The 23491-nt window shown below is 38.8% G+C and overlaps 2 protein-coding genes and 1 long non-coding RNA gene across 11 annotated transcripts; 1 reads left to right on the plus strand and 2 right to left on the minus strand.

Moving 5' to 3' along the window:
• Positions 1-1547: 1547 nt before the first annotated feature.
• On the minus strand, positions 1548-6114 carry LOC133746157 (uncharacterized). Of its 9 annotated transcripts, none has more exons than XR_009864000.1 (7): positions 4967-6114; positions 4284-4338; positions 4020-4074; positions 3541-3574; positions 3182-3443; positions 2476-3060; positions 1548-1788 (listed from the first exon to the last, which is right to left on the minus strand). It is a non-coding gene; the product is annotated as an uncharacterized LOC133746157 (long non-coding RNA). The 9 variants fall into 9 exon arrangements; XR_009863999.1 differs by having other exon boundaries at positions 3182-3354; positions 3487-3574; positions 4967-6112; XR_009863993.1 differs by having other exon boundaries at positions 3182-3354; positions 4967-6106.
• Positions 6115-6843: 729 nt separating this feature from the next.
• Positions 6844-10104, plus strand: LOC133745014 (proteasome subunit alpha type-3). Its single transcript, XM_062173019.1, has 2 exons — positions 6844-7001; positions 9070-10104. Exon 2 carries the CDS (start codon positions 9102-9104, stop codon positions 9849-9851), a length of 750 nt encoding a protein of 249 aa, XP_062029003.1. The 5' UTR covers positions 6844-7001; positions 9070-9101; the 3' UTR covers positions 9852-10104.
• Positions 10105-10766: 662 nt separating this feature from the next.
• LOC133745489 (myb family transcription factor PHL11) lies at positions 10767-14306 on the minus strand. Its single transcript, XM_062173572.1, has 6 exons — positions 13780-14306; positions 13193-13269; positions 13002-13065; positions 12657-12735; positions 12100-12169; positions 10767-11458 (listed from the first exon to the last, which is right to left on the minus strand). Exons 1-6 carry the CDS (start codon positions 13937-13939, stop codon positions 11042-11044), a joined length of 867 nt encoding a protein of 288 aa, XP_062029556.1. The 5' UTR covers positions 13940-14306; the 3' UTR covers positions 10767-11041.
• Positions 14307-23491: the final 9185 nt, after the last annotated feature.

The raw sequence follows: 23491 nt of genomic DNA on the forward strand, positions 1-23491 counted from the left end.
TACTTGATCTGATTTGGGCTTGTGCTCTGATCTAGATGGTCCCAAAATAATTTTGTTACCATCCTTGACAAAGGTGTAGGTGTTTAGGTGCCTATCATGTACAACCTTCCGATCATACTGCCATGGACGCCCTAACAAAATATGACAAGCATCCATGGGAGCTACATCACACCATTGTGAGTCTTGGTACTTAGTGCCAATAGAAAAAGACACCAAACATCTCTGGTTGACAATAACATCATTTCCCTTCTTGAACCAAGACAACTTGTAAGACTTAGGCCTCCTCTCAGTTATCAGATTTAACTTATCCACCATATGTTGAGCAACAATATTTTCACAACTCCCACTATCAATAATAACACAACATACCTTGTCATTTGCGGCACACTTTGTGTGAAAGATGTTGTGTCGGAGCCACTCAGAATCATCATCAATTTTTTTGTGTTCATTGCCCGCCGAATAACTAGCGAGTCCCCATGATCGCTCCAGGTTATTTCTTCTGCATCTTGGTCTCCATAGTCATCATAGGTGGTTGGGTTGTCCAACCTCACGCTACTGCTCTCCCCTAATTCTTCCACCAAACTCACAATCCTTCGGTTGGGACAATCAAATGCAATGTGCCATAAGCCTGAGCACTTGAAGCACTTCACATTTTTGGCCCTTGTTGCCCTCCCGAGCTTCTGTCTTATGTTCAGCTTGATTCTTTATTGGTTCACGTCTGTTAGAATCAATAATAGGTGTGGTTTTGGGAGCACTTGCTGAAATTATTCTTTTGTATTCATAATCTTCACTTGCTCCTCGCTTGTAATGTGCTCGTTATTGCTTCTCCACTTGGATAGCCAATTCGTACACATCACTATAACTCCAACATGGTTGTAGCACCACAAAATCATGGATCTCACGCCTCAGCCCTGCCAGATATCATGCTACTGTCTGCTCTTCCTCTTCAGTCATACCACATCTCATGGTAAGAAGATCAAACTCCTCAGTAAACTCATCCACAGACCGATTCCCCTGACGAATGTTATGTAGCTTCAAAAAATTACTTTGTAGGTAATTTTTAGGTAGAAACTTCTTCTTCAACTCCTTCTTCATCTTCTCCCATGTTTTGATCTTGGATTTACCCAAACGTTCTCTTCACACTTGCAATTGCTCCCACCAAGCAGATGCATGCTTGACCAGCTTGATTGCCACAATCTTCACCCTCTTCTCATCTGAAACGTCTTTGTATTCAAAGACTCGCTCAACACACTACAAGAAAAATGGCCTTTTGCAAGGAATTTTTTCCTTGTAAAAAACCTGAAATTCCTTGCATTTGGGTCCTTGCAAAGAGGCCCTTGCAAAAGAGCAAATACAACGACTTGAAAATTCCTTGCATTTGTAAACTCAAATGCAAGGAATTGTTCATCTCAAATGCAAGGAATTGAACACTTGAGGTTAACTATGGTTAACTGATATACAAGGAGAATTCCTTGCATATCATTCCTTGCATTTAGTTTTTTAAAAAATTAAAAAAAAAATTAAATTTGAATAACAGAAAATACCCCAAATGTCATTCCAGACTTTTTTTTTTTTATTCCTTGAATTAAAAACAATTGGTTCCTTTGTACATCGAAAATTGCAATTTAGCAGTATTTCACTTGATCACAGAACACATCTAGTTCCAGATCCATACAAACGACGCTTAAAGGCGTTTGAAACAGAAACTTGAGACAATTTGTCAGCATCAGTGCTTACTGTCCGTTCTTGCAATGGCATATAGTGGTGCAGCTACTCCCCAATATATACCTGAATAACAGAAAGATAAGAAAAGCTGAGAAACAGCATGACCAAAAACTTAGCAGATTACTCATAGAAGTGACTAATGATTAGAATATGTAAGTTCATTTACAAGAATCCAAGGAAAAAATAGAAAAAAAAACAATGTTCAAGAAGATGCAAACATATAAAGCAGTAAAATTTTATAGAGATGATATAACCAATTATAGCTTTAAGTGAAAGAAGAGCATTTTTTATACCATTGAAAAATTGATAAATAACATCACCAGCATATAGCATTCGTCAAGCAGACAAGCTCATATATACAATTAACCTTATTATTCACCACCACCCCAAAGTACTATATTAACAAGTCTAAGAGCACAATGTACTTCCAGTAACCTTTCTTGATTACAACCACCAAGGTTCTGCCTTTAACAGCCCTTGCAATTAATATACCACCCGTGCTCCCAGACAATTAACACCAACGAAATTAACTCCCACTTTAGCTAAACAATGCTAAATAACATATCCTTTTCCACCGGACTCTAAACCATCACAATTTTGCTTCACGTTTAAATTCACAAGTCAACATATCATAAAATTCAAACATTGACAATCAAGTATAATCCCAAACTAGAATCGCTATTTGAGAACCAATTGGCATGAACACTTCCAACAATTAAACAAATCCATATTCAAGGTATAGGATTATACCTCTGTGAAGACTTCGCTGCTCAACTTCCACTCCAAACACAAATGCAATCTCTCTGCGGAAGACCCCTTCTTTCCTATACTACAATTGATTAATATTTGTGATTGCAGGGTTAAATTATTATGCCTATTTTAGGTGTACCAGTTTACTTAGAAAATAATCATAAATCATATATAAACCCAACACATGAGCACTTCCAGATCTGTAGTACACAGAACCAAAGTATAGCTCTTTAAAATATCAAGTCATTTGAAAGGGATTCTACTGACTTCTTTTTTTTATGTATACAGTACCAAAGTATAGTCCCTTAACTAATCAACCCACTGTTTTTTTCTGCTGACTTCCAGATCTTTAGTACACAGTACCGGTCCCTTAACTAATCAACCCACTCCCTTATAACTTGTACTTGTAAGTAGTAACTTCTCATGGACTAGATTTGTAATATGAATGGTTTACTTAGTTTCTTCAATCAGATAATTATCAATCATCATTTATATTAATAGAAAGCCTAGATTTCAGTTCCTAGCAATTACCATAATTCATTCAAGAGTCAAGACAATAAGTCTTCCTTCTTGATTGTTTAAGACCTGTTAAAGGGAAAAAAAAAAACAGAGTTTGGTATCAGTTCAGAATATGCACAAACTAAATGGTGTATTTCTTTTTGTGAAGCAGTACAAGTCTTGATATACATGTAACTGAGAGAATTACCTCAAAATTGTCCTACCTTGTGAGGTAAGACAGTTGGATATACAAGATGGTGGGAATCACTAGAGAGTAGAGACAGAAAACCCCTGTTAAGATAGTCTAACGCACTCCATTGTTGCCATTGATGTACAGAATTACAGAATGATGGTTTCAAAAGCAAGACACCTGAAAGGTACCTACAAGTTGAATTGGATATTTATAAAGTTCAATCTCGTAGATGTATGAATTGACTCTTTAGCATACTCCACCTAATGGATGCCGAAAACTGCAGATATATAGAGACAAACATATATTCACCCAACACTCACAACTCAATATTTTGATGTTTCCTTCAAAATGACATGCAAGTCATGAACTTGTACCTTATTGTATAAAGTTGGCCTAGATTAATTGTACCTGTTGCATTAATAAGAATATAGTTAGAAACTGTTGCTGCTTACTGTGAAGAATGAAAATGAGGTACCTAAAGCACAAACGAATTGAAAAAGGCAAAAACAGTAGAGCATTTTAATCATAAGAACTCATGAAAAGAATAATCCCTAAACTTTGAAGATACTGATGCCCAAAAAAGAAAGAATGAAGTTTAGTCCAGAAAAGTAAATGTGCGCACATTTATCAATTGGCCAACTTCCAATTTCAGTTTCTAACCTGGGAATTCTAGAGCCTTAAATAGATCTTAGCGGAATTGTGGAGTTCCCTAATTAGCAATGCTCGTGCCGTAAGGTGGTTGGGATTCAAGGATGCAATATATATGACAGAACTAACCAAGATATGAAATTGTTGGTAAAATGGTACAAACACTTATTAAGATGTTAGCTATATATTGGGATATAGAACTAACCTTAGCTACTAGAATTGAGCATTACTGTAGCTTAGCTACTGGAATTAAGGAGCATCTGCAGTAGTAAAATGCATCTATTTTATTTCCTCTACCCAATGAAGAGCTATATATCTTATCCATATCATCTCACAATTGTAAATTAAAAAAATGCCCAGGTGATCACAGATGACCCAACTCTTAGGATTTCCTTTTCAGCTTCACACTTCTGTGATTTTAACAAAACCAAGGCTGGTATATTATTTATTGCTTCGTGACCATAGTTACCTTTGTAGATGATGCGTTGCTATCAACCATTTTAAACTAGTTTCAAGAAGTTAGCCTGAAAGACAATAAGCAAAAGAACTAAATCATTAAAATTGGAGTAAGGGAACAGAAAACTTAGATACAGAGAAGGTAGACAATTAGGAAGAGAATTAAGAAGAGAACAAGAGATTTAGCAGGTTTATTGGCTTACAAATCAAGTCTTCAAATCTGTCTAACAACTAATACAATGCATCTATTTATCTATATAATCCTAAACAATAAGCTAACAACTAAGAGGTATCCTAATAACAATAGGCTAAACTATATATTCCTAAGAAAACCCTAAACAGAGTACTTTCCTTATTATATTCTGCATCAAATTCTGTTCGAAACCAAGAACCTCAATTTTGCTAACTGCTAATGAATATAAATCGAACAGGACCTTCACAGTTCTACTCGTTTTCTTTTTCCCCAACGATCGAAACACCTAACCAACAATCAGCATATCCTACTGACATTTTTCAATAGCAAATTTATATTCCCATATAAGCAAGATCAACCAAACGCAAATAAGATGATACATACATGATGAACCTGATATGACAGTCACAATTAACTTCAACCTCATGAATATGAAAAACAGAAAGCAACAAAATAGACAACAAAAACCCTTATTCCAATCCACAGAGAGATATTAGACTGACCTTAAATGAAACAAAAGAAACCCAACACCTTCAATCGTCATAGGACTCAGAAATGACCCGAGAGATGATATGGGTTTTACTCAATCAGTAGATTGGTACAGTTTAAAGCTACAAAAAAAAAAAAAAAAAGAATGAAAGATTTTCACCATCAGCTATTCTGAAATTAAACCCAGAAGTGAAATTAAAACCCTAATTGAGAAATTAAACCCATAAAAATCTCGTGGAATAAAATTTAAACCCATGAGAGAGATCTTAAAAGTTTGCAGGAGCAAGAGACCGGATGACGACGGTGCTTGAAATGGAGAAATTAGCTTCAGTTTGGGAGTGGGTATTCATGCGTAGTACCAGATCGACAGTAAGAAAGCAGATCTAAAGGTTGGGGTATTCGTGGATCTGGGGTCTTCTTCTTTTCGGAGTAAGAGGAGAATTTTGTTATTTTCCTCCAATAGCCAAGTGATAGACTCACCTCACCGAGAGCGGAGTCAATAATTGTAAGGGGTCGGGCAAGGAATTCACTTGAAGTCCTTGCATTTAGATTTTCAATGCAACGATTATGAAAGTATATACAACGACTTTATCACTTTCTGGATTTCAAAAGATTAAATACAAGGACTTCTTACATTCTTTGCAAATGATAAGAGTCAAACGCAAGGACTTGCAATATTCTTTGGATAATATTATCAAATGCAAGGAATTTTAACTCCTTGTCCTTGTATTACAACCCGTTATCTTGTTGTAGTTGTGCAAATCAATCACACATCAATAGCAGCAAACTCAACAAAGCCAAATGATCTGCTCCTCTTTTACTCGGGCACAAAGTCTTTGAGGTAAGGTGGAGCTTGGGTATTTCTCTTTGGTTTCAGAGTAGATGCCCATGCATCATTAGTGATGTTAATGAGATATCTCAGCACCGTCTCCTGAAGTCGAGTATAGCACCGGTGTTTCCAATGTTTGGTGAGCCTGACCACTTCTAGTGTGCGTAGGTGTGATCATGTTGCGAGTTATATGGAGGTCTCCATTTTGTCCGAGCTTTCGATCGATGCAATAGGGGTGAGGTGGAGATCTGGTTCTAGGCTTGGCTTGCTAGGGTGGCCAACAATTGGATCTTTGATTCTGGTTGATGGCGTTAATGACGTGGCTAATGGCAACAACCGGTGCTAAGGTTACCTTGGCTTTGGCCTTTTCTCGGCTTTGGGTTCAAGTTAGAGCCAGTTGGCCCTTGTTTATCCTGGGTTTCTTGCGCATGCTTGGTTCCTTTGTTGTTTGAGTTTTTAAGGAGAATGTCTTGCCTCTCTCGATTGTTATTAATCTATTTAGGTCGATCTGGTCTAAGTATGGACCTTTTGGGTGATTGAATGATCCCTAATAATACTTGTTAAAGTGGTTCCTATCATGATTTCTTTTTGAAGTTGGTAATTATCTCGAATTTGACTAGCATGTTCAAGAGACTTATGAATAAAAAGTTGCTCTTATTTGTTTGCTACAACAAGAGACATTTTATTTGTATCACTATTACATGCATAAGTGAACGAAAGACACAACAATGATTTTTCACTAGTAGGCATGAAGCTATTCTTTGTTTGTAAAGTTGGCTTTTTAGCAAGCTCATGATATGCAATGAGTTGTATATGCTTACTTAGGGTTTATAGCGTAAGAACCGTTCCCAATTTCCTTTTTCTTTTTTTTTTGTTGTTGTACCTAAGTGTGTGCATGAGACCAAAACAAAAGATCTGTTTATGAAGAATGAAGACCAATACTGAAAAACAAAAGATTTCTATAGAAAAGAGAAAAAAAAAAAAAAACAAAAGTTTTCTTAAACAATAAGCCAAGGGTATGTACGAAAAATATAGGGTGCAAATTGTAATTTTGCGAAATACAAAACTCCACTAAACCAAAGTCCTGAGCTCACATCTTCCAAATACTCCCAATCACTGAATTTCTTCCTCTCTACGACGCCTACGCTTCCCCCACCGGCTTCCTCTTTCCCTAACCACCGTCCGGCTCCGACCAGAAACCAAGACGCCCACCGCCTCCGGTACGATTTCTGATCTCTCACTTCCCCATCCCCTTTTTATCTTCTTCTCAAATTTCCAAAACCCTAACCCCCAAACCATCTCAGCTTCCCTCTCACTTGGATTCAAACCAATCTATCTTAATTTTGGTTTTCCGATCGATTTAGTTTGTTTGATTTCTGTCTCGATTTTGTTTTTGCTTTTTTTTTTTTTTTTTTTTTGTTCTTAGTGCAGTGCTCGATCTCTGTTCTCTGTTTGAAAAAGGTTATATTGTGAAGTTTTATCGCTTTTGGTGTTGGATTTTACGAAGGAATAGTTTATATATCATCTACCATGGAGATTTATTGCAGTAGCTGCTAATGTATGTGTTGTTGCTTGGAGTATTCTCATGATAGCTCAATAAATGCGACTTAGTTCAAGAGAATTGGGCCTAGTTCATGTTGCTTCTTGTGTATATGGTTATTTCGTGGACTGCCGGTTCGGTATTTTCTGTTTGAGGTTTCTTTTTGCGGTTTTGATGCAGGACAAAGGGGAGTAATTTGTAGAAAGGTTTGATTTAGGCCTTTTTACTGATGCTAAATTGTTGGTTGATGGGGGTTATAAAATACTAGCATCACACCCGCTAGGTTTACTGGTATCAGACTTAGGGTTAGGTTTCATTGACAAATCTAGATAGAATTGTAAGCTGCAATTTCTTAGTGCAAAGCCTGGGAGAAAACTAGCAAACAGGGGTTATTTAACCCCATATCACATTTATAAAAGGCAGCAATCCTGACAGTTGGAGCCATTATTTAATTTAACATTCCCAAGCCCAATTGAGCAAGATCCCAAGTAAAGCCTGTTATTATCTAGCGAGTACTCTTTGCATTGTGGATCACACTCGGTCCTAGAATGCTCTTTACTACCCTTTTGATACCTAGCTGCCACTCAAGTCCTCCATCCTGTTTTTTTATTACCTATTGATTTGTATTGGTCATTTGGTATGTATAGACTTTAGAGCCTTTGTTTATTATTGGCTTTGTTTTCACTTTCACATTTGGGTGAAAAGGACACTCGATCAGTTTCCTATTAGGTTTCATTTGCTTCAAGTAGAATTTGACATGACGCGGTGTCTTTTTTCTTTTTGGGGTTTGTGGTCTCTCCTTCATCTGCATTTGGGTTAATAGCAGTCCAAACTGATTTTTGTGTTTTGTGCAATTACCATGTTCTTAGAAATTAGTCTTTCATCTTGTCTTGGTATAATTGATTGACTCTTTGATCTGTACCCTAAGTTATTCCGTTGGTATCTTAAGGGAATGTGGAGGAGTAATAAGAGTTCCCATTGAACACTTCCATCCATTGGTGTCTTTCATCTTGTCTGGGTATAATTGATTATCATTGTGAGCTGTACCCTAAGCTATTCTGTTAATATCTTGAGGGAATGTGGAGTAATAAGAGTTCCTATTGATCACTTCCATCCATTGGTGTCTTTCATCTTGTCTTGTTACATGGAAATTTTTTGTTGTTTGAAAACCTAAAGCTCTTTGGAAATAACAAACCTGCTCCAATTTATACGTTAATTTAACCTAAAAATGTAGCTCTCTTTAGACGGGAAACCAGTGTATGATATTACTAAGACTACCTACATAATTTTAGCTCTCATTTCTTTTCATATGGTTTCCAAAACCTTTAACAAATAATTTTCCCAAATCTGTCCAGCTTTTGAAGAATCTAATCAAAATGATAAACTGACTTTGTTTGTGTTCTGACATTTGATTTTGCTTAGAGGTTAGCCTAAAGTTCCTTGACTGGCAGAGGTGAGCCTAAACCAGCAGAGGTGACCCTAAAGTTCCTTGACCAGCATAGGGTTAACCTGTCTTTCAACCTAAAACTCGTCTAACTGATTGGACTGTATCAAAGATATAATGTGCCAGATGCTAACACTTTATGCATAGACTTAGGTTAGCAAAATAGAAAATGATAGCTTTTTGGTTGGCTTAACTTGCTTTTCTTTCTTTAGCCGAACCAAATAGATATAATTTGGAAGTTCCTTTTTTTGTTTTGTTCTTTTTTTCTTTTCTTTTGGGTTTTTAACAGGCTCCCTATGTGTAGCTTTGTAGCAGAAGAAAACCCAGAACAAGAAGATGAGTAGCATAGGAACAGGCTACGATCTCTCAGTCACCACATTTTCTCCTGATGGCCGTGTATTCCAGATTGAGTACGCAACCAAAGCTGTTGACAACTCTGGGACTGTTATTGGGATCAAATGCAAGGATGGAGTTGTTATGGGTGTGGAAAAGCTCATTGCATCAAAGATGATGCTGCCTGGTTCGAACAGAAGAATTCATTCTGTTCATCGCCACTCTGGCATGGCAGTGGCAGGATTAGCAGCTGATGGCAGGCAGATTGTTGCCAGGACAAAGTCGGAAGCTACCAACTATGAAAATGTCTATGGTGATCAGATTCCTATCAAGGAACTTGCTGAACGTGTTGCCAGTTATGTGCATCTGTGCACACTATATTGGTGGCTCAGACCTTTTGGATGTGGGATCATCCTTGGAGGTTATGACAGAGATGGGCCACAATTGTACATGGTTGAACCTTCTGGTGTTTCTTACAGGTATTTTGGTGCAGCAATAGGGAAGGGAAGGCAGGCTGCTAAAACAGAGATTGAAAAGTTGAAGCTTTCAGAATTGACTTGTCGGCAAGGTGTTATTGAAGTAGCCAAGATCATTTATGGAATACACGATGAGGCGAAGGACAAAGACTTTGAATTGGAAATGAGCTGGGTCTGCGATGAATCGAACCGTCTGCATCAGAAGGTTCCAGATGAGCTTCTAGAGGAAGCAAAGGCAGCGGCAAGAGCAGCATTGGAAGAAATGGATGCAGACTAATTGAAGCTGGAGGATGTTTGGGAGAACAGAGTTTCACTTCCAAAATAAACAAAACTTTGGCGTGTTTTCTTTGTCCTGATGAACTTGGCTTTACTGTTCCTTTCTATTTACTTTCAGTTCATCTGGTTTTAGATACTTATGAACGGATTAAGTAGTTTGATTTAGTTTCATCTATGAAATTGTTATTGGCACAGTGAAAATGTCATCCTGCACTTTTTCTATTTGTGATTTAATGGTTTTATCAGTTGACGTACTGAAACTAGCCCTTCATTGAGCAACAGAAGTTTCTCTCAACGTTTGCACGAGACTTAAATGACTTCCACCCGACTATGCAGTCGAATGGAAGAACATATGACAGTCGACCTGCTTGTTATGCCATGCGTATCCCTTTTGTGGTGGGAATGATATTTGTGGTGCTCGATAATTTTGATTGAAAATTCAGTGTACATTCATTAAGAGGATTGAATAACATTCAGGAGGGAAGATGGCCACTTGAATGGCTCCGCGCCTGTCACGAACGAGGTCAATAACACAAGGGAAGATGGCCGCGCTGCATGGGTCCCGTCACAAACTGACCATTATCAAATGCCAAAGGTCTTGAAATTAGCCAAGTGGTGAGAAAGTGTGAGAAATTGGGTTAAGAGTAGACTAAATCAAAGAAGAAATATGGATATGATCGGTTTCGAACCAGAGATGAAACATGAAAATGATCAAAATGCCAAATGCATGGAGTCAAAACACAAAACAAAGTTATATTTCAAAACAACCGATGACATCCATCATCCTTCCTAGCTACTCCACCAAAACCAGGACATAATGGCATAATGCTATTGTACTCACAGAAACCATCCATTATATTTTGGCAACGACAGAAAAGTTTTAATTTAATTTGAAAGAAAGGTGCAGCTTAGTAGCTCACTCGAAATGTCTCTGATCTCTACAATAAAGAAAAAGAAAATGTCTACAAATGCAGAAAATTGAAATGCATAGAGGCAAATCTGTGCTCGATGTTGGTACACTATACTTCCATTAAGATGGCTTGGATATCAGATTAAAACCATAAACTACAACCACAATTGAGTGATAACAACTGAAAACCATTTTCCTTTGTTCTTTTGTGTTAACAAAATATAAGCACCCTGTACTTTTGGATATAATATAAGCAGCAACAAAGTGTTACACGCTTGCCATCAAAGTGAACTATCTTGTAAACGAAAGCATCGTGGTTCGAATTCAGTTCCATTTGTACCAACATAATCATAACTACCTTTAGTATTTAAGTCAAAATGTATGGAACCCCTCTCAACCTTGAGCTTTGAATCTTTATTTTCTTCTCCAATATTCCCTTCTTCATAAATCTGGAAGGTCGAACCATTGCTCTTCTTATAAGCCTCATTCATCTCTATTATGTTTACTCTTCTCTCTTCTTCGCTAATATTCTCCATGAAGTTTGATAGAGCCAAATTGAAGTCTGTCAATTGCGCTCTTGTGGCTTCTGCAGTAATTGGCCCCTTCATGTCAATAGAGAGGCCCTGTTGAGCTCTCTCTAATATAGCTTGTAAGTACTTCCCTTGGGCTTCTATTCTCATTTGCAACTTCTTTTGAACCTAATAAAATGTGGCAAAATTAGATATGAGTACAAGGGATGCAGTCAACTAATTTTATCCGACGACTGTTATTCCCATTCCCAATTTGACATTCTGCATTAAAATGTGGCAAAATTAGATATGAGTACAGGGGCACATGATGTGGCTGCATAGACAAGACTCCTTCAAGGAGAAGTTTGAGGGATCTCAGTGAAGCCAGTAACAATGATGCTGATAATCAGCTTTTAAGCTTTGAGCCATTACCATCAGAATTGTATGTAAACAATTCCCAACTTCTGTTTTTTTTAGTCTGTGTGATTGGTTTCTGAGTTTCATTGTGTAATTGGGAGGGAGTAGTCTGATTTTGGTTGTCAAATTTTAGTTTTTGGTTACAATACATGTTCTATATATAAGACTAGTTATATACATAAATACAACTAATTTATACGTAAGGCTTACGCCTTACGCCTCAAGGCGAACGCCTTGCTGAGGCTCTCCCGAAAACGCCTTGGCTACGCCTCAGCCTTTTAAAACATTGGTCTTAAGGCTCTCATGAAAAAGAGTCCAGGATGATAAACAAGCATCGATCATTAATTATTGAGCATGAAAAATATAAGCTAGTAAACTGTTTGACCATGAGTGCTAATGGCAAAACAACATACCTCGAGTTGCTCTTGCAATCTGTTCTGTACTTCAATCTGACACTTGAGTTCCTCCGAAAGCGGAATTGTTCTGTTTTCAGTATTACTATTGATCAGTATCCAGGTTGGGGATCTTAAGATCAGAAATCACACAAATCCACCTAAGAACATTAATGAGGGACTAATCATAGTTTGACTTTGTTGGCCATCTTCCTGCTTAGCATAATAAGAAGGTGCAAGTAGAAACGAAAAACCGTTGTTGCTATTTTGGGTTACTAGAATACCTCTTATTTCTAATAAAGGCACATTCTCTACTACGGAAAATGTTGTCTAAAAAAAGGGCAACAATTTAGATTTATTTGATAGAAAAATTTGAAAAGTAAGAAATGTAGTTGACAAGTACCAGTTTAACTCTAGCTCTCATCTCTTTTAACATTTTAAATCTGGCACTCATCTATCTATAAAAAGTAAGCACATCAGTTGACAGCAAAATTTGAGAACAGTTGGAAACTCTAATAAAGAATATATAAAACCCAAGGAGTAATTAATTGTAGTTGACAAGTGCCAGTTTCACATACCCTTGTTCTGCATTACCTCTTGAGGATTTGGTGGTTGACCCTGTGGAATGATGATTACTGAAATGTACAAATGAATCCCCTAAAATTGTAAAAGGAAAAGGCATAGTGTAAGAGTTCCAAGGCCGAAAACATAGAGCGAAACACAAAACATATATGGATGAAAAATGACAGAAGAACAATAAAATGAGTTCTCATGCATCAGAAATGTTGTGTTTGCCACTTTATAATTGCTAACAGAATCCTAGATAAATAGGGTCAACTAGTTTTTTGAAATGAGTTTTCAAATCATCAGTTGTTCATTTTACTATGGAATTTAATGTGTATCAAGATTTATAAAGAGCTCACCATTGTTCTCTCTGCCTTGTTCTGCAGAATTTTGTTTCCGAGATTGCTGTCCGAGTCTATACTTCTGCATAATGACTAGTTTAGCTATGCATGCACTGATGCATCAAAACACCAGTGATTGAAAGAAGTAAATACTGACTAGGGAGGGGAAATTAGATACGAAAAGAAGAAATTAGGAGGCAAGGCTATACCTGCAAATGGCTTTTCAAATGGTACAATGTCAATCCCTTCAAGCCCATTAGCCTCAAGACAGACTTAGGAGTGGCCTCTGAAAACAGAAACACTCTTCAATATTAAATTCTCATCAGAGAATTGAAAGGACCCATGTACCTGCCTAATGATGTTCATAATTTGCATGCTTATAATATTGCTATACTGAGATAAATTACTACTTTCATTAGAATTCGTGCAAATTTGATATAAGAACACAGAACCTACAAACTATCAGAGCTTTATAAGTTGTACCCTAACCATTAAGGCCAATAAAGTCGATCTATACAACTCGTGACCTTGTTCTGTTATCAAATGGGATTCATTCATCAGCTAAATAACTTCTTCGGTACTAAAACCGACAATCTAACTGCATAAGATATCAAATAAAAATGAAAAAAAAAAAAAATACTCTACTCATGTTTTATAATACTACTGCATTGTATCCTCGAAATGTCAGCTTCTATTGGAAAAGAAAAAAAAAAAATCCTAGTTTTCAATCCAAGAAATAACAAAAGTAAAAACTAGACGAAGAGGTGATTATAAAGAGGAAGGAGCTAGGACATACTGTCAGGGCCACCGAGCTTAGTGACGGCGTCGACAAATCTGCCGTGAAGATCCGGCGTCCACCTCAGCCGGGGCTTGGGGTCTCTGGTCATCATCACCCCATTCTCGTACGGACAGCTGATCTCTTGGCCGCTGCCGCCGTAGTTGTAGTTCATCTCCATCCCAAACTCCCAAGTTGCACTGCTTGGAATTACTCTTCGCACAGAACCAGAGCCCGCCGGAGAAGGAATAAGTTTAGGGAAGAGAGAGGGAGAGAGGAAGCATCGGTGGAACAAGAAACAAGAAGAATGCGTTGTTTTCAGCTCACACTAGGGTTTATATATTAAAAACTGAAAAGGGGAGAGAGAGAGAGAGAGAGATGCATGTTGTGAATAGTTGGAGAGGAAAGGTCGGCGACGAATCTGAAGAGAAAGGCGAAGCAACACGTGGGAAGACAGCCAGCGTGGAATATTCGAAAGTCTTCTCCTTCTTCTTTCTTTCTGGTCTCTACGAGGACGAGGACGAGGACGCGAGGTGAGAGCACTGTAGTAATAATAGTAATGGAGAAATGGGGAGGGGTCATTTCGGCCTTTAGGGCATAGACATGTGCAGGGGGAGACACGTTGCGCGACCACCGCATGCGACGGGACTGCAGAATATTCTCACTGCCCGAGGAGGGGGTGTGTGGGGCCCTCCGGGCATTTTGTCCGTGACGAATATTGTTCTGTCCTGTAGTCCCCAGTTCATGAGAAGGGTTAGATTTGGTTGACATTGGATTTTTTTGTTTAAGAATTGGGGGGATCTGGTGATCATGGTTTTTATCAATTATGAGAGGGGGTTTGCCGGTGGATAAGTAGGGCGCTTCCAACAAGGGAAATGATGCTTCGACTAGTTAATTGGTTTCGTTAGAACAAAATAATGAGTAATGAATAGTCTTTGTTTCAAATTGATGGTTAGTACTTACTACTTACTAGAGTTTGAGTCACGAGTGACGTGAACAACCTCTCTATCATAGCAATTTGTCGTATTTTTTAATGCAACCTGTTCAAATAGTACAGGTCTTAAAACCGACATTTGTATGAAAATTATGAACTCGGAGTGTAAAACTTTAATTATGCATCGTTGACACAACACCATGCTCTTCCTTTGATGATATAGCTGGGCTAGGGGGTTATCCAAATTACGTCAGTTATGCCAAAAAAAAAAAACTGATTTGCCACAGCCAAGGGAAGAAACCCGCTTCAATCACGAAAATAATAAAATTAGAAAAAGTTAATAGAAATAAACTCAATAATATCAAGGAAACAAACAGACGTGAGTTAGGCCAAAGAAAAACTCACCAACAAAGAGTAAGTAAACCTAAACAAAGATGTTACCCAAGAAGAGTCAAGTGCGCCAACCAGCCAAAGCCTTAACTAGGACCACCCTCTCCTCCAACAGACGACGTTGTTTGGGCTAGGGGTGGACTCTGTTAAATCGATTTAGTTTTTCGATACTAAAATCGCACTGAAAATTCAGTTAACTGATCATATTGATTAACCTAAAAGTTAGTCGGTTACGATTAATTCAACCGTGTTGACTCTAATGACATGATCCTTATTTTTCATAAATAAAAAATTCCATCTTGAATTGTAATTGTATATTATTAGTAATTAACATACATAAAAGACCAACCAGACAATATAATTAAATATATTATATATAGCACGAAACCGTAAGGCCGAAACCTCTCTCCTTGAGAAACCGTAAGGCCGGTCTTTCTGAGTGCGAATTCGTGCTCGTCCGGTGGCGCCCTGCCGTCTAGGCTGGCCTCCGGTGGCGCTGACGTCTTGGGCGCTGTTGCTAAATGGGTTCTTGATGTATATTGTTCGAGGGAGCTCCTTGGGTGGTTGTTTGTACTTAGGGTATACCGGATGGCTCTGGCATCACTTTTCTGGGGCATCATCTCTAAGCGGTGCTTGTGCTGACCAAGACAGGAAGACCTTGTTGATAGCGGCTTGGATCGACGGCGGTGAGGATTATGAGGCGCTGGATCGAGGCGGTGCTGTTTTGTGGCGGTGTGGAGCGTGAAGATTTGGGTCGTGGCGGCACAGGCTGGGCTGAGCAGGTCAGGCGAAACTGCTACGGATGGTACGTACGACATGGCGTCTTGGAGATGGATGTGGGCCTTGACCAAGCCGGGCCTGATGGGCTCTGACTGGGAACTTCTTCCCTTATGTTTTAGCTTGCCTTTTACAATAAATTCATTTTAGGAAGCTAATGCACTTTTGGGTGCACTGTTTGTACCTTAGCGCCTCTAGAGTAGTACCAAAGGAGGACTCCCACTATATCTACATACATGAATGTATAATGAGTGAGTCTATTTCTATGTACCACTGTAGGTACTACCACTTTCTTCTTGTTTGTCTGTAGATGGCAGCGAAAGGGTATGTAACAACCTATTCTGGCTTTAGATGAATATATTAGCACCAGTTTTGTGTTTGACTAAAAAATTGAATATATTATAGCTGCTTTAGGGAATCGATATTTGAGAGAGAATTTGATGTGTTTTCATCGATAATAGAGGCCTCCTTATATAGAGGATTACAAACATAGAATCAGAGTTGTACATGGAAACATAATCGTACAATGATTGGATATCTACGAATATCTCCAAGAATATCTCTAATATTAACCCTATTACAACTTGCACAAGTAACCTAGAGTTTGGGCCAAACACATATTCTGGATATACTTGAACACTCCCCCTTGTGTCGCCCAAACGTGATGCTCCTCTCGTTGCCTCTTCAAAAACCTTGCCGGGTAACAAAAACCCAGTGGGACAAAAATAACCTCGGTCAAAGGAGAAAATGAGTACAACACACCCTTCACGTTTCGAGACCATACATGTAGACATCTCCCCCCTGATGTCTGCATCTCCCCCTGATGACTACGGTCATGAGAGTTCGGATAACTTCGGTAAAAATTGCTACCAACATGTTTCTCGAAAGTGGAATTAGGCAATGGCTTAGTGAACAAGTCTGCCACACTATCCTCAGATCAAACCTAGTTCACTTTGATCTTGAGGAGAGTCTGTTGTTGCTGATGATCCTTGGTGTTGTCGCTTTTGATGTAGCATTGCTTCATTTGTTTAATACATTAATTTGTTCAATACAAGCAGCATTATCCTCATAAATGATCGTAGGCTCATCTATGGTAGACTTCAAACCACAATTGCTTCGAACATGCGTAATTATGGATCCAATCCACATACATTCACGAACTACTTCGTGAAGTTCGTGAAGAGCAATAATCTCTGCATGGTTAGAAGATATAGCGACTAGGGTCTGTTCTGTAGACCTCTAAGATATCGCAGTCTTACCCATGGTGAACACTTAACCAGTTTGGGAATGACCTTTGTGTGGGTCAGAAAGATAACCAACAACAACAAAACCTTCCAAAACGCCAATGTTGTTTTGGGATGGGGATAAAGGATCCAGGCCAGTGTTGGCGACGTTCCTGGTGTGTGATGGGTCCGAATTCATCATCTTTCTGTAGGGATAGAACAAACGTATATCACCAGTCCAATGGCGTCGCGTTGGCGCATAGCTATGTCTAGCTAACAAGTTCACTACAAATAAGATGTCTAATCTTGTACATTGAGCTAAGTACAATAATGCGCCTATTGTACTCAAGTAGGGCACCTTCGCCTCTAGCACATCTTCGTCATCATCCTTCAGACGAAGATGATCATTTTCAGGATCAAGACTACGGACGATCATGGGGGTGGTTGAAGGCTTAACATTGTCAAAACGCCTAAGCATCTATCAACACGATGCTCAAGTTCCAAACCGAGACATAATCATGTTCTCCCAAGATCCTTCATCGCAAACTCGGATTTCAAGTGTTCAGCAGTTTCCCTTAACTCTTTAAGGGCTTCCAATGAAGATCGTGTCCAACATGAACTGCGATAGAATCCGAAACTTGTCTTAGAGACGCGAGGGCATTCACATATCCCTTCCCAATCAAATAGTCACTTTAGTGAGTGTTTCAACCTCATTGCAAACGCGCTCCGTGGTCTAGAACCACTTGACTTGGGTAAATGAAGTTCACCATGAACCTTCATGTATATTCCATATCTAGATCCCCATAGAGATATATAGTGACCACATTCGTAAGCTGCATGTTCAGTTATTCGGAAACTACCAAACTGACAGGGTAGTGGAGTGTAATGACATCCATTACTAGAGAATATGTCTCATCATAGTCGATTCCAGGGCGTTTTGTGAGAAGCCTTGCGCCATAAGGCAAGATTACCATCTCATTTTCTCATCACGTTTTCTAACAAAGTCCCATTAGACAATAGGTTTTATGCTAGGAGTTGTTGGCATCATTGGCTCAAAAAACCTTCATCGTCGTTAGAGAATCCAACTTAACCTAGATCACATCTTTCCATTTAGGCCAAATTTTTCTACGTTGGCATCCATTCATCAACGGAGCATAGTTCGATATCATCGGACTCAACAAACTCATGCGCGAATACATCATCAATCATGATGGAATTTATATCCCACGTCTCATGTACACTAGTGTAATTTTCATAGAGCTCTATATTCTCAAGAATAGGTTCTGACGTTGAGGCGTCCCCCAACGATAACCATAATCAGGAACATTATCATGAGACGGATTTTGAGTGTCAATGATCAAATGATTGGATTGTGCCAAAGTATCCTTCGAACCCACGGGCCTCCCACGCATCCTAGCTAGGGCCATGGCCTGTAACGTCAGAGTGCCATTCTTTATGGCGTTGGTGTCATGCCTACCTTCATGTAGGGTGGCGTTACGTCCTCTCGTAGGGACATCCATTTGTTGCAAGAATGTTTGCAGCAGATATGTGTGATCTCGTCACTTTAACGAGGATCGAAATAAGACATAGCAGGGACAGACCACGACAATTCATGTCATTCCTGCTGAACATCTGTGTTTTTATCTACCCCTAACGATGAGACGGCTGTCTCATCAAAGTGACAATCCACAAATATAGTGGTAAAGATATCGTCTAGCAAGAGTATTAAGTGGCAGACGATTGTTGGAGTCTCATATCCAACGTATTTACACAATTCGTCAATGAGGACCCATCGTAATGCGCTGTGACAGCGCAATAGGCACATAAATGGCACACTCAAATATGCGTAAGTACGAGATACTTGTATCCAGTCACTAGCTGTAATGCAGAGATAGATTGAGTGGGCGGTGGGTCGTAGACGAATTAGCATAGCTGCATGCGATATTGCATCACCCCAAGCGGATATAAGGAGATTGGTGCGCATTATCAATTTCCGGGCTACCATTGTAGTCGTTTCTGCGAGACCATTTGGGTGTGTACATGGGAATATGATGTCCAACATCAGTCCCATTGCAATGACCATCGAAAGTTTTCGATGTAAACTCTCTAGCATTGTCAAGTCTAATTGACTAAATAGGATGATCTGAGAAGTGAGCCAGTTATCATATGATATGTGTTAGGAGTGTAGTATAAGCAGCATTTACAGGTGGCCAATGGCATACCACGTGACCAGCATGTTTGCGTGTCAACCAACATCATGAAATATTTAAACGTTCGCAAGTTGGTTGAATCAATCCTATTTTTATATCATTTGCATAGGACGGTCTTAGTCCTAATTTCCCTAAAGAACGAGCTTTGTAAAATGAGCGAGAGGCCTTAGAAGTAACCAATGAGGATTTTGGTTGGGCTTGAGCATCTGAAACGCCATTTGAAGAAAAGTTAGTGATTGCAGCATCACCTGGGGCGCCATCACCATGATGGACACCATTCATAGCGTCATGGATAGGGACTGTGCCAGCCCTAGGCTGGTGGTGGACGGCGGCGGCACCAGAGGCAGCGGCAGCGGTCACATTTAGTCCCGGAATCAACCTTTGATTCATGCTTCGTTTTGCTCGAAAGAATGGATGTCCGTGTGAAGTCTTTAGTAGACGGATCATCATATCATGACTAGGATGACCTATCCTGTCGTGAAAAAGCCAATATGTGTCTAAATCCAAGAAATCTTCTCTTATAACTTTATTGGATTTAATAACTCGAATAGTGGCGACATAAAATCCACTAGAGAGACACATACGTTTCTCTAAGATGCATCTTTATACACAATCATTAGAGGTAGTGCAAAGGAACTCTTTTTTGTTCTCTACATGCATTTCTGCATGGAATCCGTTGGCTATTCATAGGGTGCGATTTTCCCTAGGAGTGTAGAGAGTTTCTGTGACAGTAATCAAGGTGCAATTTGGCAAGGGGAACTTGAGCTATTCCATGTCCTTGAACTAATTCTGATGGCCCAGCCATCGAAGTCACAAAGTAATATGCTCAGAATCAAAATGGAGTCATAATGAAAAGAACTCGAATTTTTATTCATAAGCCAACGGAATACATCATTGTTTCTTAACGTACCATTAAGAGAATCTAATCCAAATTCTAGCTAATGCAAAACAATGGTAGTCGTTTGACTTCTTTTGGTAACTCCAAAATAAATATGACCAGGTGAGTAGAGAGATGTTGGTGGAGCAAAGCTCGCTTAAATACCACTTATCTCAAAACCTTCTTAGATATCATACTCACTTTGGATGAGCCTAGTAGAAGAAAAACTAAACCAATGACATTTACTACAAAATATATGGCAATTGCCTATTACATCTCTTGGAAAAATAAAGACTTAAACTAAATTGGCGATCTATTGATTCCGGCCAGATTTGAAGTCTTCAACCCTTCACTCTAGATCATTTTCTTGATCTTCTTGTTCCACATAATGAGCTTCTCTTGATTCACAATATGCTTTGTAGTCGGTGACAATATCTTCACGAGCTCTACAAATGTGTGCACAATGACCGGATACTCCATATCGGGAACATACATCTTTGTGCTTAGACTCCATTGATTGAGGCGCTTTGAAAGCGTCATTTGGATAGCTCTTAATGTTGGTGGCCCCACCAACATGGCCAGAGGCGTTGCCTCCCTTTCTCTTCCCAAGTTGACCTCTTCGGTTCCGTGTTCGCCTATTTTGGCAGTTACCTTCCTCATTAAAGCGAGAATATGGACCAAAATGTCCAGAAATGTCCCTAGATTTAGGGTTTCGCTCTTGGCGCCCTCCCTTAGGGGCGTGATTATAATTGGATTCCGGAATATGTTCTGTTCCCACGGGTCTCAAATTATAGTTACATGGATGTTGTCATGCTTTTCAGCAACATTCATGGCTCCAATGAGCTCATGATCGAAATCTTGTGATCCGTCCTGCAGTAACATTGATTCGATAGTTCTTAGTAACCATCAAAGCAGAGACGGGGAAGGTAGAGAGAGTCTTCTCAATCAACATCGCATCTGTGATATCTTTTTCATAGAATTCCATCAAGGATTTAATGTGAAGTGCTTCTGAGTTGTTGTCAAGAACTGACTTGAAATCACAGAAGTGGAGGCTATATCATCTCACTTCTAAGTCAGGAAGCAGGGAGTCACGGACATTGCCAAATTTTTCTTCGAGTGACACCCACAGCCTTCTGGGGTCTTCTTCAATCATATACTCATACTGGAAAGAATCATCCATATGACGAGTCATTAGGATGATGGCTTTCGCGTTATTTGTCTCCAAGGCTGCTCTATTTGCTTCCAAAGCTTGAGCTTGCTCAACAGTTAGAATGTCTTGGCTAGGCCCAAGAATCGTATCCAGGATTTTTTCGGCCTTGAGATGCTGGCGAACATCACGTACCCACTTGTGATATCCAGAGCCAGTTGTTCCCAATGGAGCAAAGTCCAGTTTGTTCAAGTTACTCATCCTGAAAAGAGAACAAGAAAAAGGATTAGTTTTGGAGCGGAAAAAAGCTACCACGAAAGCAATAGAAATTTTTTAGCGTAATCGCTTCCAAGAAATTAGGAATTTTTTAGCGTAATCGCTCCTAAGAAATTCTATTCCAAGAGGTATTGGATTAGATAGAAACAATGATGCTTGTGATCGATCGTATCTTCTCAACAAACTCTAAGTTCAGAGGTCTCAACAAGCTCCAAGCTTGGAGATAGCACGAACTCTCACAGTTCGGCTTTTGGTCTTCCCTATGAAGAAGAAAGGAGTGTAGAAGGAAGGAGGTTGCAAGTCCCAGAGAAAAAAAAATTGAAAATATGGAAAGCAGAAACATTTTATAAAAAATACATTTTTTTCTTTGACTTTGACTAAAAGTGTGCGCCGCTTGCTCTTCCTTTTTTTCTTTTTCTTTTTCTTTTTCTTTTTTTTCCTTCTTCTACCAGCACGTGGGCTGCTTCCTCTTTCTTTCTTTGCTGCCTTTGACTGAAAATGTGGGCCTCTTCCTTCCCCTTTTTGTTTTTTTCTTTCTCTTCTGCCTTTGACCTAGAGCTCCTTCTTCCTCCTTCTATGTGTTTTTTTCTTTTCACTGGCAAAGCAAGCAGGAGCTGCTGCTGCTTCGGTGCTGAGGGTGCGCAAGAGAGCTAGGCAGGACAGAGGCAAGGCTGTTGCTCGTGCTGGGCGGAAGTTGCTAGGGCTTGAAGGCTACGATATTAGGGTTTCAGGGCTAGGACTTCGTGCTGATATGTTTTAGGGAATCGATATTTGAGAGAGAATTTGCTGTGTTTTCATTGATAATAGGAGTCTCTTTATATAGAGGATTACAAACATAGAATCAGAGTTGTACATGGAAACATAATCGTATAATGATTGGATATCTACGAATATCTCCGAGAATATCTCTAATATTAACCTTATTACAACTTGCACAAGTAACCTAGAGTTTTGGCCAAACACATATTCTGGATATACTTGAACTAGCTTATATATAATTTAAACCTATAAGAAATGTAGAAATAAATAAATAAATTAAAATTAGGGCATTTTCATTTTACCTCCCTGATATTTACACCCTAAATCATTTGTGCCCCTGCACTTTTAATTTCATCACACGTGCCCCTGTACTTACCAATTTCAATCAATCTTGTCCAACCCTTGGCTTTTTTTGCCAACTATTTTGTGATATATTTTTGAGTTTTTATCACCAATGGTGTCTAACTTTTTTACACCGGACAAGATGATACCCAGCTTTCAAAAGTGATCAAAATGATACCTAAATTTTTAAAAACAAATTAACTTGATACCCAACTTTCAAAAGTGATCAAAATGATATCTAAATTTTTAAAAACAAATCAACTTGATACCTCGGCTTATTTTTTGTAACTTCTCTGTTAAAATTGATCACATATGGTGCGGTGTTTTGTGAGTGAGGTTATAATAGTATTTTGACGCAAATTTTTTTTAATTATTTTTCATTTTACTTTGTTGATTCTCTTCTTCTTTCATCTCTACCCTCCCCCTTCTTCTTTGTTTCTTCATAAGGTGGGAAACATCCCAACTTTATTGTTTCTAAGATCGACGGTGGAATTGAAATTGAATGGAAGATTTTAATTCTATAGAAGAAGAAGATTGGGTTATAGATGGTTGATGGCCTCTCTGACCATAAATCACTTCAATTTCTGGGTTTGATTTTGCATCTGTGCATTTCTATATTCAATTTCGGATTCCAAATTTTCGAATTCAAATTATAGAAAGCTCACTAATTGCAGAAGAACGAGGAAGAAGGAGAACAGAAAAAGAGAAAGAGAAAGAATTGGAGGATAATATTGTCATTTCAAACTAAAAATTGAGTGAAATGTGGTATATACTCTTAGTTTTAACGGAGATGTGACA

Source organism: Rosa rugosa, chromosome 4, assembly GCF_958449725.1.
Source record: "Rosa rugosa chromosome 4, drRosRugo1.1, whole genome shotgun sequence".
Classification (NCBI taxonomy): Eukaryota; Viridiplantae; Streptophyta; class Magnoliopsida; order Rosales; family Rosaceae; genus Rosa; species Rosa rugosa.

Coding starts and splice junctions, on each gene's coding strand:
- LOC133745489 (XM_062173572.1), bottom strand. CDS start 13,939: ATGGAGATGAACTACAACTACGGCGGCAGCGGCCAAGAGATCAGCTGT. Junction 13,270..13,779: donor TAAGCTCGGTGGCCCTGACA/GTATGTCCTAGC, acceptor TTCTGTTTTCAG/AGGCCACTCCTAAGTCTGTC. Junction 12,736..13,001: donor ACAAGGCAGAGAGAACAATG/GTGAGCTCTTTA, acceptor TTACAATTTTAG/GGGATTCATTTGTACATTTC.
- LOC133745014 (XM_062173019.1), top strand. CDS start 9,102: ATGAGTAGCATAGGAACAGGCTACGATCTCTCAGTCACCACATTTTCT.